The 17,507-nt window shown below is 46.1% G+C and overlaps 2 protein-coding genes across 6 annotated transcripts in view; both read right to left on the bottom strand.

The window, feature by feature from the left end:
• The window catches only part of LOC147013113 (uncharacterized), a 174,351-nt gene that overhangs the window by 114,686 nt on the left and 42,158 nt on the right, over positions 1-17,507 (bottom strand). The window contains exon 1 of one of the 5 annotated variants that reach the window (XM_085854703.1): positions 13,553-13,746. The exons of 3 other annotated variants lie outside the window; for them this stretch is intronic. The gene's annotated coding sequence lies outside the window, so the exon portion shown is untranslated. Of the gene's footprint in view, positions 1-12,850; positions 13,495-13,552; positions 13,747-17,507 lie in introns of those variants that run through there. One more of the 5 variants, XM_085854704.1, reaches the window with a different exon arrangement.
• Positions 6,382-7,698, bottom strand: LOC147013114 (uncharacterized). Its single transcript, XM_085854698.1, has one exon. It carries the CDS (start codon positions 7,696-7,698, stop codon positions 6,382-6,384), a length of 1,317 nt encoding a protein of 438 aa, XP_085710824.1.

Genomic DNA, 17,507 nt, shown 5'->3' with positions numbered 1-17,507 from the left:
ATATATATATATATATATATATATATATATATATATATATATATATATATATATATATATATATATATATATATATATATATATATATATATATATATATATATATATATATATATATATATATATATATATATATATATATATATATATATATATATATATATATATATATATATATATATATATATATATATATATATATATATATATATATATATATATATATATATATATATATATATATATATATATATATATATATATATATATATATATATATATATATATATATATATATATATATATATATATATATATATATATATATATATATATATATATATAACTATTCATATATATATATATATATATATATATATATATATATATATATATAACTATATATATATATATATAAAACTATATATATATATATATATATATATATATATATATATAAAACTATATATATATATATATATATATATATATATATATATATATATATATATATATATATATATATATATATATATATATATATATATATATATATATATAAAACTATATATATATATATATATATATATATATAACACTATATATATATATATAACACTATATATATATATATATATAACACTATATATATATAACTATATAACACTATATATATATATAACTATATATATATATATATAACTATATATATATATATATATATATATATATATATATATATATATATATATATATATATATATATATATATATATATATATATATATATATATATATATATATATATATATATATATATATATATATATATATATATATATATATATATATATATATATATATATATATATATATATATATATATATATATATATATATATATATATATATATATATATATATATATATATATATATATATATATATATATATATATATAACTATATATATATAACTATATATATATATATATATATATATATATATATATATATATATATATATATATATATATATATATATATATATATATATATATATATATATATATATATATATATATATATATATATATAACTATATATATATATATATATATATATATATATATATATATATATATATATATATATATATATATATATATATATATATATATATATATATATATATATATATATATATATATATATATATATATATATATATATATATATATATATATATATATATATATATATATATATATATATATATATATATATATATATATATATATATATATATATATATATATATATATATATATATATATATATATATATAAAACTATATATATATATATATATATATATATATATATATATATATATATATATATATATATATATATATATATATATAACTATATATATATATATATATATATATATATATATATATATATATATATATATATATATATATATATATATATATATATATATATATATATATATATATATATATATATATATATATATATATATATATATATATATATATATAACTATATATATATATATATATATATATATATATATATATATATAACTATATATATATAACTATATATATATATATATATATATATATATATATATATATAAAACTCTCCCTCCGCAGTTCCCCGAATCCGACGCGAGCACCCCCTCAACCGCCTTCGCCGCCGCCGCCTCTCCACAGCTCCGTCCTCTTCACTCCGACTCCGCGAACTATATATATATATATATATATATATATATATATATATATATATATATATATATATATATATATATATATATATATATATATATATATATATATATATATATATATATATATATATATATATATATATATATATATATATATATATATATATATATATATATATATATATATATATATATATATATATATATATATATATATATATATATATATATATATATATATATATATATATATATATATATATATATATATATATATATATATATATATATATATATATATATATATATATATATATATATATATATATATATATATATATATATATATATATATATATATATATATATATATATATATATATATATATATATATATATATATATATATATATATATATATATATATATATATATATATATATATATATATAACTATATATATATATATACACATATATCAGCCTAGTGTTGGCATAGTGGTTCGGGTAGCGGCTTGGGATCCAAAAGGTCCTGAGTTCAAGCCCCTTTGGCCACTTGAATTAATACACACAAGGAGGTTGACTCAGCCTGTCATCCTTCCGAGTTCGGCGAAGTGAGTACCAGCGTACTGAGCCCGGTTAAAAATAGGTGTACCATATCCCTGTGTCGTAAGAGGTGACCAGGGTTGCGTCAGGAAGGGCATCCGGCGTAAAACCTGTGCCAAATCATTATGCGGATCATAACGGATGATCCGCTGTGGCGACCCCTAACGGGAGGAGGAGGAGGAAGAGGAAGAGGAAGAGGATGAGGAAGAGGAAGAGGAAGAGGAAGAGGAAGAGGAAGAAGAAATATATATAGTCGCGATCCCGGCTGTTAATATCTTCCAGCACGGAATAGTGACGTTATGTCCGAGCTTCAAGCAGTCCACGTGTGGTCAAAGAGAACAACAAAACACACCACTGTGTTTCAAATCGGCCTTTAGGGGTAGGCACGATATTTTATTGGCTCGATCTCAAAAATGGCTGGTAACAGAATGGATTACACAGCACAAAAACCCTGCCAGAACTCTTGGCAACAATTGAGTTCCAAAAACAGGTTGTACAACTCACAGCTCCGCTCGACGATAGCCGGGAATAACGATCACACTCTTCCGGATTTAACTCATTCCTTTTAGACGGAGCTATCAATGATCAGCGCGACTGTGCTGTCGAGAGTCTTGAAAATCACTTGAAAAATCGCTTTTAAAACATGCGATTTGGAGCGCTCGATATATTTTTCCACTCGTGATCTTAGAGCCACGTCTGTTGCCTACAATGGCACCCAGGCTCTGACGCGGTCCACCCACCACGTGCCGACCAGCCCACCAATCCCGGGGAGCCTAAAAAAGGTCACGTGACATTGTGGGCGGGACACTAAATTTGGTGAGAACATGGTATTTTCTCACAGTCCTCCCCACCTAAAGTAAAACCCGTCGGATAGACGGCATTTTGAAACCAGTTATTGTACTGGTTGCAAATCACAGGGCAATATGATGGCGGTGATCGTTAACATTCTTGTACAATAAACAATGTTCATTCACAACACAATATTAAACACACTACACCACATTAATATCTACCCCACCATATTTACCCATCGCCCGCACCACAATTGAGAGACAAAGGGAACCAAACTCATGTTGGGGAAAGCGTTTACAGGAGGGAAAACGGAACGAGGAGCAAGGCTCCTTCGGGAGGAACAAAGGGGCCCCAAACAGGTATCCCCTCTCCGCCTGTGGGCTTAACTTAACTTTGGTGCTCCTTGTCTACTAGATGGTGACTAAGGAGGTCAGCTAGTCTGTTCTCCACTCCTTTCACATTTTTGACTGTGAGGTCGTATTCTGAGAGGAGAAGCGCCCAGAGCAGAATACGCTGGTTGGAGGTTTTGGCTTGGCTGAGCCAACCGAGCGGGTGGTGGTCGCTGTAGATGGTGATGGGTCCATGGCCAATGTACACAACGAATACCTGGATTGCCGCCATGATAGTGAGGAGCTCCTTCTCCACGGTACTGTAGTTCCGCTCCCTGGGCAACAGCTTGCGAGAGTAGTAGATGACGGGTTTCGCAACATCATCCTCGTTTTGTTTGAGCACGGCTGAGATTCCGAGATCGGATGCAGCGGTGAAAATTTGGAATGGCAAGGAGAAATCAGGGGCCCTAAGAACCGGTCGGCTGGCAAGGCTTCCTTTCAGCGCATCGAACGCCACATCACACTCTGAGGTCAACAGAAGAGATATGGATCCTTTCTTACTGCCACGAAGAAGGTTGGTCAAGGGAACAGCCATTTCCGAGAACCGCGGAATGAACCGCCGGTAGAAACCGATAACTCCCAAGAATCGTCTGAGAGCCTTTTTGGTGGCGGGCGGCGGAAAATCCACTAGGGCCTCCACTTTGGCTTTGACCGGAGCCAAATGCCCACTGCCCACTTCATAACCGAGGTACTTCACTCGGCCTTGCCCCACATGGCATTTGGCGGCGTTGAGTCACGTTATGCTCCGATAGTCGTGAAAAGACGGCCTTGAGGTGCTTAACGTGGTCTTCCCATGCATGGGAGAACACCGCGATGTCGTCGATGTAGGCCACAGCGAATTCTTTGAGCCCGGCGAGAATCCGGTTAATGGCTCGCTGGAAGGTGGCCGAGCCGCCCCTGACTCCAAATGGCATAACCGTGAACTCAAAGTGGCCAAAAGATGTGCAGAAGGCACTGACCTCGCGCGCCCGATCGGTGAGCTGGATCTGCCAGTAGCATTTCATGGCATCAAGGACAGAGATGAACCTCGCAGTCCCTAGACGATCAACCAGGTCGTCAAGACGGGGTAGCGGGTACGAATCCCCTTTTGATACGCTGTTGAGGCGACGGTAATCGACGCAAGGCCGCCAAGTGGCGTTCAGCGCCACTTCTTGACTAAAATCAGCGGAGAGGCCCACTCGCTTTTGCTGGGTCGACAGACACCCAAATCCAACATTTTGGAAACTTCTTGTCTCATGACGTCAGTTTTATCCAGGGACACACGGTGGAATGATTGGCGAATGGGCGGGTGGTCACCGGTGTCGATGTTATGGAGAACACCTCTCGTGGTTCCAATCCCGCTGGTGAACATACTCGGATAGCCCTGAAACAACACCTGCATATCCATCTTCTGTGGTTGAGTCAAAGGCTCCAACTGCGGCAACTGATCTTTCGTGGGTCTTTGATCCACCCAATATTGGGTTGGGTCATAGGACACCTCGAGGGGAGTTGGAGTGATATACTCCGGGAGGCATCCTGCATTGCCTCCATCACCTAGGAGGTCGCTGCTGTGCTCCGCGGCACCTATTAGAGCGACCGTGTGTGGTCGCCCCGCCCACGGCTTCAACGCGTTGACATGGGTGATCCGTTTTTTTATCCGCTTGTCTGGCATGTCCACCACGTAAGTATGGCTCCCGACTTTCTCACGGATGAGATAAGGCCCCTGATAAGAGGTTACCATGGGCCTTCCGGAATGTGGCAGATGGACCAAAACCGGATCGCCAGCTTTGAAACTCACCGCCTTTGCCTTCTTGTCGTAACGGAGCTTTCGCTCTATGGCTTGATCCGTCAGGCTGATACCGGCCGCTTTTAAGGCATCGTGTATCATCGAGCAAGTCTCGTGGATGTGGTCCGGTATGGAACGTTCCGTGGATGGTGGGGATTCTACCCAACGTTCAAACAGGAGGTGCAAGGGCCCTCTGGGCTCTCTACCATACAGCAAGAAAAAGGGAGTCTACCCGGTACTCCAATGTGGAGCACTCCGGTACGCGAGCAAGAGCCAGGGAATCACCTGATCCGACTCACCACCAACTTGACCAGTAACCGCCTTGATCATCGTTTTGAAAGTCCCATTGAACCGCTCACAGGCGCCGTTGCATTCAGGACGGTACAGACTGGTGGTCAGGTGCTGAACACCAAGCTCGGACAGGAATCCTTCGAATACTTCCGACAAGAACACACTGTCTCGATCCGTAAGGAATTTAGTTGGAAGCCCATGCCTACTGAACATATCCTTGAGAGACTCTATGGCATGGGCGGAATCAGCTTGCTCCAGGGAATAAGCCTCTGCATACTTGGTAGCCTGACACATGACCATGAGCAAATAGCGTTTCCCGGAACTGGTTTTGGGCAAAGGTCCGACAAAATCCACGGCAACAAACTGGAAAGGCTGACTGATCACGGGGAGGCGCTTTAGGGGTGCCTTGAAAACCTTCACTCCCTTTCCGAGTCATTGACAAATGGGACAGCTAGTGCAATAGCGCTTGATGTCTCGCGACATGGCGGGCCATATGAACTGATCCTTGACCTTGGCTAAGGTCTTGGCCGCTCCAACATGACCCGAGGAAATATTGTCATGGGCCAATTGCATGACTGACTGACGATGCCTCCCCGGTACGACAACTCGGTGTCGTACCTTCCACGTCTGGGTGGAGGACATGTTCTTGGGGGAATATTTATGCATCAGCACACCTGCACCATTCACATAGTAGCCTGTTCATCCAGGCTCGGACTCTTCTCCCATTTCCCAGAGGGTGGCAAGGGTGGGATCGAAGTGCTGATCCTCCACGAGACTGGTTACCACCGACAATGCGGGAGTGACCTCAGGCACAGAACTGGGGTTGCTAACCGCCTCAGAGGACTGATCCTCCTCACCGGATTCGCCGAACAAGTTGCTGGGGTCTCCATGTCACAGACGGGAATGGTCCCTGAGGAGCCCGGCTCCTGAGGTTGGCCTGACTGGAGGCTCGGGTGGACTTCAGTCAAAGCAACGTCACCGTCAGAGGCTGGAGTCGAGGGGCAAGGCTCCTCGGACCAGAGTGAAGATATGTCTGACTCCGCCACTCTCTCCGCCTGTTTGCTCTGGGATCGAGTGACCACCCCACAGGTCAGAGTCAATAACTCCTCCCTGGCCATTGGATCATTGCCAATCAGCAAGGATACCCCTGGTACCGGGTAGTAGGGTACCACCGCACAGGTCATCGGACCCGTAAAAATGTCACTCCGGACCTCAATGAGAGCAAGGGAATACCGGCCAGGAACCTGGTTAATGCCCCGAAGGACGTTATACTCACTGGTATAATGCATCTGAGAGGCCGGAACTACCCTCGCCCGGAGAACACACAGCGTCGCCCCAGTATCCCGAAGGTATTGGGCCTTAAACTTCACCACCGAATCAGGGCCACCCACTAAGGGTGTCCCTGAATAATCCTGATACAGAGGATGAATGGAATTAGCCTCGGTGGCAGTGACCCCTGTCACCGATGCCACCGTCGTGCGCGAGGGCCCAGTTGATGACCTACACTGACCTCCCTTCGATTTAACAACCGGGTTGCCTCGATTGGCTGGACTAGCTGGGTTAGAGAAACAGCGGTCTCCACCGTGCCCCACGCGTTTGCAGAAATCGCACCAGGGCCATGCCCTGGCCTGCAGCTCACGACCGACACCAGTGGAGGGCATTGGGGAACCCTTCCCCTCGATCCAGCCGCCGGGCAGATGGGGGGCGGTCTTGACCGCAGAATCCTCCGTCTTACGACGCGACTGTGTGGCTTGCAACATTTTGCATGCCAAAACATGTTTACCAATAAGCTTGACGCAGTCTGACAAGGAAACAGTGTCTCTATCGACAAGAAACAATGCTAAGTCCGGCAGAAACTGTTGATCGATACGGAAACGCACCAGGAGTTCCGCAACTGCTGGAGGGAACTCAATGCTGCTCCCCTCGAACCAACTCTGCAGCTGTTCCAACAAGACCCACAAATGTTCCTCATAGGTTTGACTGGACTGACGAGTCCAACTGAAAAAATTACGCCTATAAATACACGGAGACACCGCATAGGCGTTCAAAATCTCGGCCTTCAACTTCCGGTATTCGTTTACGTTCTCGGTTGCCATCCTCGCATATACCGCCTTCGCCTTTTCAGAGAGATGGCTAACAAGATGGCCGAGCCACAAGCTCTCATCAATACCATCAATCTCATCAACAACTTCTCCGCCATCTCCAGATACGTTTCTGGCCTCGTGTCTCCCGTCCAGTCCGGCAAACGAACATGAACAATGTCCGGGACTGGTGCAGCAGACACATCTGCCTGCTATCGTTCAGTCAACATTCGCCACTCATGCTCTCTGACGCGTTCAGCCTCTGCCGCGTCATGCTCCCCGAGTCACTCAGCCTCTGCCCTGTCATCCTCCCCGAGTCGCTCAGCCTCTGCCCTGTCTTTCTCCCACTTATACATGTCGAGTTGTTGAACCAGGGTCAGCCCTGTGCTGTATCACGTGATTGGGTTTTCATATATCATGCCTCGCCCGCTAGGGGTGGCAGGAATGTACTTCCGGACGCGCAATAAAGCGGAGTTGATGCTGGCACGCTTGCTTCTCGTGATCCACTGCACCTTGTACACTCTAGTTGGCTGACGAGGATGATTGAAAACGGACATGTGCCCGTCTTTGTGGGAGACGACTTCGAATTGTTTTCGGAGCAATTGGGATGCTATTTCCACGCGAATGATGTGGTCGACGAGAGCAAACAGAAGTCGATCTTGCTCGCCTCACTTTCGGCGGAGCATTATCGACAACCGAGTGATTTGGTGGCGCCGGACAATCCCCGTGATGACGGGCTGTCGTTTCGGGACATTGTGGAGAGGATGAAAGCACACATGGCGCCGGAGAAGTCATTATAACTCGCTCGATACCAGTTCGATCGCCTCTCGAAAGGGGCAGAGGAACGCGTCGCTGATTTCGTGGCGCGGATTAAGCATTCTTCCGTGGCATGCAAGTTCACGGCGGGGGAGCGGCCAGCGCGGCTCAGAGATCGTTTTATCGCTGGTTTACAATATGCGAAGATGTTTTCGGCGGTTCTACGGCTGAAGGGTGAAGCCATTACATTCGACTCGGCGGTCAGCACGGCTACAGCAATCGAGCAGACTCGCGGGGATGTTCGGGCCATCACCGGCCACGCGGGGTCGCGAGCACCCCGGGACGCGCGCACGACCTTCGGTGCAGGGCAGACGTCGCCGCGCGGCCGCACGTGCGGAGAGGTGACCCCGCGGACGTGCTTGGGATGTGGAGGCCGACACCTGACCCGTGCGTGCCCATATAAAGGCACCGTGTGTTTAAATTGTCACAAGGTGGGTCATCTGAAGCGTGTGTGCCGTGGGGGCCGGCCACCGTTAGGGTCATGGACGGCGATGGGCGAGGCGACCCGGGGCGGAACCGGCGGCCGTTGATGGGCTTGTTTTCAATTGGCCCGGCAGCGGCGCGCATGATGACGGTGGAAGTCGAAGTGAACAAAACGCCGATCACGTTCCAGGTCGATACGGGAGCGGCTGTGTCGATCATCGGCGAACAGACCGCGCGTAGACTCAACGGCCTGAAGCTTATCAGGTCCAACCTCACACTGTTCACGTACACCCGCGAGAAGATAACGCCAGTCGGGATGGCAGACGTGTCTGTGCGATACCAAGGCCAGGTCGCCACGCTTCGGGTGTACGTCGTGCGGGGGAGGGGACCGTCTCTCCTCGGCCGAGATTGGCTGGCCCGCATCAGGCTAGACTGGGCCGCAGTTCACCTTGTGCAACCCATGCCGAGCCGGTGGGAGGATCAGTTGGAGAAGATTCTTCAAAGACATCAAGGTTTGTTTTGTGACGACCTTGGGAAACTCAAGGGCATGGAGGCAAAACTCTTCCTGAAGGAGGGGGTGGTTCCTCGTTTTTGTAAACCACGTCCGGTGCCGTATGCCCTGCGGGACAAGGTCAAGGGTGAACTGGATAGGCTGGAGGCCTGTGGAGTGATCGAACGGGTGTCGTACTCAGATTGGGCCACCCCGGTCATCACGGTGCTGAAACGGAATGGAGACGTCCGATTGTGCGGGAACTTCAAATCCACGGTTAACCCGGGGCTCAGCGTGGAGCAATATCCACTGCCGTCAATCGATGAAATATATGCGCGATTGGCGGGGAGTCAATACTTCACGAAGCTCGACCTGCGTGATGCATATTTTCACCTGCCGATGGATCCCGGGAGTAGCGAGCTTTTGACAATCAACACGTGTCAAGGACTCTATCGATATACCCGACTCTGTATTGGGATTGCTTCGGCCCCATCCTTGTGGCAGAAAGCCATGGATCAGGTTTGCATGGGCCTGCCCGCTCAGACCTACCTGGACGATGTGCTCATTGCGAGGAAAATGGCGGACGAGCACCTTGCGAACATTGCCCAAGTGCTGACAAAGCTGGAAGCGTGCAGCCTGCGCTTGAACAGGGACAAGTGAGCGTTCTTCAAGCAACGCTTGGAATACCTCAGGCACATCATCACGCCAGAGGGCTGTTGAAAGTTCCTCGGAAGGTGGAAGCGATTCAACACATGCCACCGCCTCGCGACAAGACGCAGCAGCGCTCGTTCATTGGTATGGCCCAGTATTACCAAAGGTTCGTGCGAGGGCTCAGCTCACAACTTGCGCCGTTAACACGGTTGCTCAGGAAGGACGAGCGCTGGGCTTGGGGGCCTGCACACCAGGCGTCGTTTGACCTCGTCAAGCGGCTGCTCACAGAGGATACGGTCCTCGTGCACTACGAGCCTGCGCGTCCGCTCCTATTGGCATGCGGCAGCTCTGCATATGGCATAGGGGCAGTGCTCTCCCACAGGATGGACGATGGTTCCGAGCGGCCTGTTTGTTTTGCATCCCGGACCCTGTCCGCAGCAGAGCAGGGATATGCCCAGATCGAGCGCGAGGCTCTCAGCCTCGTCTGGGGTGTGCGGAGGTTTCATCAATACCTGCTGGGGCGGCATTTCACTTTGCAGACAGATCACAAACCGCTTCAATTCATCCTCAGACCCGAACGCGGGGTGCCGGTGGCAGCAGCCGCGCGAATACAGCGGTGGTGTCTGTTTCTTGGTGCTTACGATTATGATATTCAGTTCCGAAGCACCGAGAAGCATGCTAACTGCGACGGGGCTCTCATGCTTGCCGTGTGCGGAGGGTCCAGCTGCGTCTGAGTTGGCTGACCGGGTCGATGTGTTCGCGCTGGGCCAGGTCCAAACGGGCCGGTCACGGCCAGACAGGTCGCGGTGGAATCGGCTCGTGATCCGGTGCTCGCCCGTGTCGTCCAGGCGATTTCTACGGGGAATTGGAGCGATCTGCCTTCGACACCGGCATTTCAACCTTTCATGTCACGCGCATCGGAGCTGTCGTTGGTCCAACGATGCGTTATGTGGGGAATGAGGACGGTGATTCCACCGAAGTTCAGGCAGCTGTGTTTGGAAGAATTGCATGTCAGTCACCTTGGTGTCGTGAAGACCAAGAGTCTTGCTCGTAGCCTGGTGTGGTGGCCGGGTTGGACAAAGACATTGAGCAGTTGGTTAAGCGTTGCACCACATCTCAAACAGATGCTGATAACCCGCGTCGAGCCTCGGGAATATGGCCGACCTCAGTCAGGGCCTGGCAGAGGGTCCATGTAGATTTTGCGGGGCCGGTTAATGGCAAAATGTTTTTGATTGTGATCGATGCATTCTCTAAATGGTCGGAGGTTGTAGTAATGCAGCATACATCAGCAAACATTACAGTAGAGAAACTGCGGACGATCTTTGCTAATAAAGGGTTACCGGAGGTCCTGGTCTCTGATAACGGTCCGCAGTTCATCGCGGGTGTATTTGTTGAGTTTATGCGCCAAAATGGTATTCGACATCTAAGGTCCGCACCGTATCATCCTGAGACGAATGGGCAAGCTGAGTCGTTTGTTAAGATGTTGAAATGGGCTTTGCGCAGGTGGGGTGTTGCACCTGTGCAGACAGTGGTCGGTCTTTTTGCTCCATTACAGGAACGCAATTCATCCTGTCACGGGTGATTCGCCTGCCATTCGTCTCTATGGACAGGCATTGCGGTCCAGACTGGATTTGCTGCGACATGGAGGGTCGGGGAGTGGGGCGGTGTCGTGTCCGACGCAGCTGCGCGGCTTCGATGTGGGACAGCGAGTAATGATGCGCGATTATTTCCACGGTTCCAAATGGGTGCCGGCTGTTGTCTCTGTGGTACTGGGGCCGGCAAATTGCATGGTGCGGACTGATGGTGGGAAGTGTGGAAGCGGCACGTGGACCAAATGCATGATCGCTGTCCAGCGCCACCCCCCCCCACACCCACCCGGGCCGAACGATGTGGGACCCCCACCTGTAATGTCGCCGGCGCCAGACGTTGTATCGCCAGGGCCGGATGTGCCGACGCCCAGGGGGTCTTCGCCTGATTTTGTCCTACCTGGGGACGTCGAGCAGGCTGGTCGACCGGGGGCGGTTGTTATTGTGGATGGAGCGAGTCAGGCGAGGGTGTCACCTCGACCGAGCCAGGAGGCGTCTGAGCCTGGACTGTCTGGCGGCGCTGCCCGTCTGAGGCGGGTCAGGGTGCGGCCGCGGTGCTTGGAGGATTATGAGTGTTGATTGGTTTCGGGTGGTCATGTTATGATTGTCCTTGCATCATTTGACTTGTCATTTTACGAGGGGAGGAGTGTGCTGTATCACGTGATTGGGTTTTCGTATATCATGCCTCGCCCGCTAGGGGTGGCAGGAATGTACTTCCGGACACGCAATAAAGCGGAGTTGATGCTGTCACGCTTGCTTCTCGTGTTCCACTGCACCTCGTTCACTCGAAGCCCGGACCAGAAGGTCGAACGCATGCATTTAGTCATGATGGGATAGCTCCCTAACATATCGGGTTCAGTGGCCAGGTCAATGCTGATTGCGTCGCTCACATCGACACCCACGTGACTGTCAACATGATCAGGTTGATCTCTCACATCTCCAGCCGACATGGTTTGGCTACGAGTTATCATTCGACAAGGGCACAAAACACTAAGTCTAAAAGGAGGCTGGGTCGAAATATTTCAGCAATATCTTTCACCACATGGGACGGGGCAATTCACACAGGGGAGGCAAACAATATTGGGGGTGATGCACGTAATTCGCACACAACGCTCTGTTGGGGAAATGCGACACAAAATACCCAATATCACCACCGCACATCAAATTGCCAATGAGAAAATGCAACGTACAAATAACTCACGTTTTTTTTTTGTTGCTGTTGGCCGATGACTGGCGTAAACACAAGATAGCGTCCTATGGTGAGAAAAACCCTCCAAGATGGCGTCTGCTGGTGAGAAGGTTCCTCCAAGATGGCGTCTGCTGGAGAGAAGGTTCCTCCAAGATGGCGTCTGCTGGTGAGAAGCTTCCTCCAAGATGGCGTCTGCTGGTGAGAAGGTTCCTCCAAGATGGCGTCTGCTGGTGAGAAGGTTCCTCCAAGATGGTGTCTGCTGGTGAGAAGGTTCCTCCAATATGGTGTTTGCTGGTGAGAAGGTTCCTCCAAGATGGCATTTGCTGGTGAGAAGGTTCCTCCAACATGGCGTTTGCTGGTGAGGGAACGATGATCAGATGAAGGAAGATGGCGACCCACTGTGGAATTTCTGTCTCAGTTCGAATGTCTCTCACTTGAAGGATCCCGGACGAGGCCCCATTTGTCACGATCCCGGCTGTTAATATCTTCCAGCACGGAATACTGATGTTATGTCCGAGCTTCAAGCAGTCCACGTGTGGACAAAAAGAACAACAAAACACACCACTGTGTTTCAAATCGGCCTCGAGGGGTACGCACGATATTTTATTGGCTCAATCTCAAAAATGGCTGGTAACAGAATGGATTACACAGCACAAAAACCCTGCCAGAACTATTGGCAACAATTGAGCGACAAAAACAGGTTGTACAACTCACAGTTCCACTCGACGATAGCCGGGAATAACGATCACACTCTTCCAGATTTAACTCATTCCTTGTAGACGGAGCTATCAACGATCAGCGCGACTGTGCGAGTCTTGAAAATCACTTGAAAAAAAAAATCGCTTTTAAAACATGCGATTTGGAGCGCTCGATATATTTTTCCACTCGCGATCTTAGAGCCACGTCTGTTGCCTACAATGGCGCCCAGGCTCAGACACGGTCCACCCACCACGTGCCGACTAGCCCACCAATCCCGGGGAGCCTGAAAAAGGTCACGTGACGTTGTGGGCTGGACACTAAATTTGGTGAGAACATGGTTTTTTTCTCACAATATATATATATATATATATATATATATATATATATATATATATATATATATATATATATATATATATATATATATATATATATATATATATATATATATATATATATATATATTGTTGTGGTTGAGGAAATTTGCAAACCACCATTCAGGTCCCATAGGTGAGATATCTCTGTAAGTATATGTGTAGTTAGGCCCAAACCCGTTGTTTAGAGGGAATAAATGTCATTCATTCAGGCTGCGACCCTTTAAGATAGCCGTTTTTCTGTTCTATCTTTATTTTGAACCAACCACGTCTCAACCGCCATCACACAACAACCACCAACCGCAACGCCGCTTCACAACAACAACAACGCCAACAGCCACGACCTTTTCCTCCGTCCAATGGGGGAGCGTGGCTCCGCCCCTGAGCCGATCCTGATCCAAAAATCTGAATATGGTTTCTCCTGTCGCACTATAAAGCGCCGAGCGCGGAGCGAATTGAGTCGAGTTGAGAGTTTCTGTTTCGGGCTCGGGCGAGTTGGAGAGGTGTGGCAGCGGCAGTGGCAGTGGCAGCGGCAGCGGCAGAGAGAAGAGTTTCTGTTTCGGGCTCGGGCGCGTTGTGGCGGCGGCGAAGCGTGGCAGCAGCAGCAGTCAAGACGGGGTTCGGAGTCTGTCGGGAGCTGCGGAGAGAGGAGGCCGGGAACCCGGTCGAGGTCGCAGTGGAGTCGCTCGTCGCGGGACCCAAGCAAGCCAGATATCCTCTTTCCCCAGAGCATCAACAACCCCCCCCTGTTTCCCCCCGCACTGAGATAGTGCGAGAAGGGGGCCCCGTTCCCACCCCATTCCAGGCAGTGCCAGCGAGGCCCGCGGAGGAGCGCGGAGTCGGGGCGCCGCCGCCATTTTGCGGCTCATCACCAGACGGGTAGGCTCGACGCAGTCTCGGCCCCAGGCCCGTCTGCCCCCTTGTAGTTGAGGGTGGCCACTTTTTCTTTTGCTTTGAGTATATGTGTTGGCGGCGCCGTCTGTAAAGTAAAACTGTGTAAGTGTTGCCGTGTGCTCGCGTAGTCGGTAGTAGATCTGCATTGTGTTTCTTTTGTTGCAATTGCTTTTGGTGCATAATTGTGTTTCTTTTGTTACATTTGCTTTTGGTTCATAATTGTTGTAATTGTATATGTGTGCATTCCGTTTGCCGCGGAATAAATGTGCCTTATGTTGAACTGTCTTTCCCGTTTCGCTTCGTCTTTTCTTTAATTGAATCTCCATCTTACTTCACGTAAAGGGTTGGTCGTGGGCTAAATACGCCCAATAATTAATCGGAACCGTCAAGGTTGACGATAACACCGCTCGGTTATCCCGATAGTACGGAACGGGTCGCTTAAAGTGGCCCGTGTCCGAAGTCGGCCTGCGGCGAGGTGCGATCGCCCGGTCTACCCTCCGTGTGGGTACTTAGGTAGATCGAATTTGGCGAACAACCCTATCCCACGCGGGGGGCTGATTGGCACGATTGTGGTGAGGCCGAAAGGCCCACCCGTGACTAGTTCCCGGCGTTAGTCCGAGAGGGTCACGACGGAATTGTCCGTCCGGTGGGCGACGTGCCGCAATTCGAGTTACGTGGCCGCTCGCACGCCGGCGGGCGCGAATTCGCAACAATATATATCCTGGTGTTGGCGCAGTGGTTAGGGCAGCGGCTTGGGATCCAAAAGGTCCTGAATTCAATCCCCGTTGGGCCACTGAATTAATACACCAGGGGGTTGACTCAGACTGTCATCCTTCCGAGGTCGGCGAAATGAGTACCAGTGTACTGAGCCGGTGTATACCCCGGTTAAAATAGGTGTACCATATCCCTGTGTCGTAAGAGGTGACCAGGGTTGCGTCAGGAAGGGCATCCGGCGTAAAACATGTGCCAAATCACTATGCGGATCATAACGGATGATCCGCTGTGGCGACCCCTTACGGGAGCAGCCGAAAGAAGAAGAAGAAATATATATACATATATATGTATGTATATATATATATATATATATATATATATATATATATATATATATATATATATATATATATATATATATATATATATATCTCTGAAAAAAAAAGAGACCACTCCAAAAAAAAATTAAATCAACATCTCCACATGTATGGCAGCCATTCCATTCCAGTGTCTATTGAATTCCAACACAGGCACACCTCATTCTACTGAGTGAGGTCTGATTAGGTGATCACCTGAACCAAATCTTATTTAACAAGAAGTATAAAAACCACTGCTGTGGTCATCACTATCCTCTTGCAATAGGACCTGCTGGTTGGCAAAAACAGTGCTAGTAGTACCTCAAAAGTAATTGGAATTAAAAATAATAACTATTGACCATGCCAAAAGAGTTGAAAAGAAAAGTTTTGAGTGAGGAAAAGAAGGGTTCAATTCTGGCTTTACTGGCAGAGGGATACAGTGAGCGTCATGTTGCTTCCATCCTTAAAATTTCAAAGACGGTGGTTCATAAGAACAATGTCAAGCAGCAGACATTGGGGACAACAAAGCTACAGACTGGCAGAGGGCGAGAACGACTTTCCACTGACCGGGATGACCGCCAACTCATTCGAATGTCACTCAACAACCGTAGGATGACATCAAGTGACCTACAAAAAGAATGGCAAACGGCAGCTGGGGTGAAGTGCACGGCGAGAACGGTTCGAAACAGGCTCCGAGGGGCAGGGCTGAAGTCGTGCAAAGCTAGAAAAAAGCCCTTCATCAATGAGAAGCAAAGAAGAGCCAAGATGAAGTTTGCAAAAGACCATAAGGATTGGACCGTAGAGGACTGGAGTAAGGTCATCTTCTCTGATGAGTCCAATTTTCAGCTTTGCCCAACACCTGGTCGTCTAATGGTTAGACGGAGACCTGGAGAGGCCTACAAACCACAGTGTCTCGCACCCACTGTGAAATTTGGTGGAGGATCGGTGATGATCTGGGGGTGCTTCAGCAAGGCTGGAATCGGGCAGATTTGTCTTTGTGAAGGACTCATGAATCAAGCCACGTACAAGGTTGTCCTGGAAGAACACTTGCTTTGTTCTGCTCTGGCAATGTTTCCCAACTATGAGGATTGGTTTTTCCAGCAGGACAATGCTCCATGCCACACAGCCAGGTAAATCAAGGTGTGGATGGAGGACCATCAGATCAAGACCCTGTCATGGCCAGCCCAATCTCCAGACCTGAACCCCATTGAAAACCTCTGGAATGTGATCAAGAGGAAGAAGGATGGTCACAAGCCATCAAACAAAGCCGAGCTGCTTGAATTTTTGCGCCAGGAGTGGCATAAAGTCACCCAACACCAATGTGAAAGACTGTTGGAGAGCATGCCAAGACGCATGAAAGCTGTGATTGAAAATCAGGGTTATTCCACGAAAGATTGATTTCTGAACTCTTCCTAAGTTAAAACATTAGTATTGTGTTGTTTAAAAATGAATATGAACTTGTTTTGTTTGTATTATTTGAGGTCTGAAAACACTGAATCTTTGTTGTTATTTTGACCAGTTGTCATTTTCTGCAAATAAATGCTCTAAATGACAATATTTTTATTCGAAATTTGGGAGAAATGTTGTCAGTAGTTTATAGAATAAAACAAAAATGTTCATTTTACTCAAACA

The sequence above is a fragment of the Eptatretus burgeri genome, chromosome 14, assembly GCF_056783735.1.
Source record: "Eptatretus burgeri isolate ZD-2024b chromosome 14, Ebu_testis_v1, whole genome shotgun sequence".
NCBI classification, from domain to species: Eukaryota; Metazoa; Chordata; class Myxini; order Myxiniformes; family Myxinidae; genus Eptatretus; species Eptatretus burgeri.
This window is presented reverse-complemented; position numbering and strand designations above follow the sequence as displayed.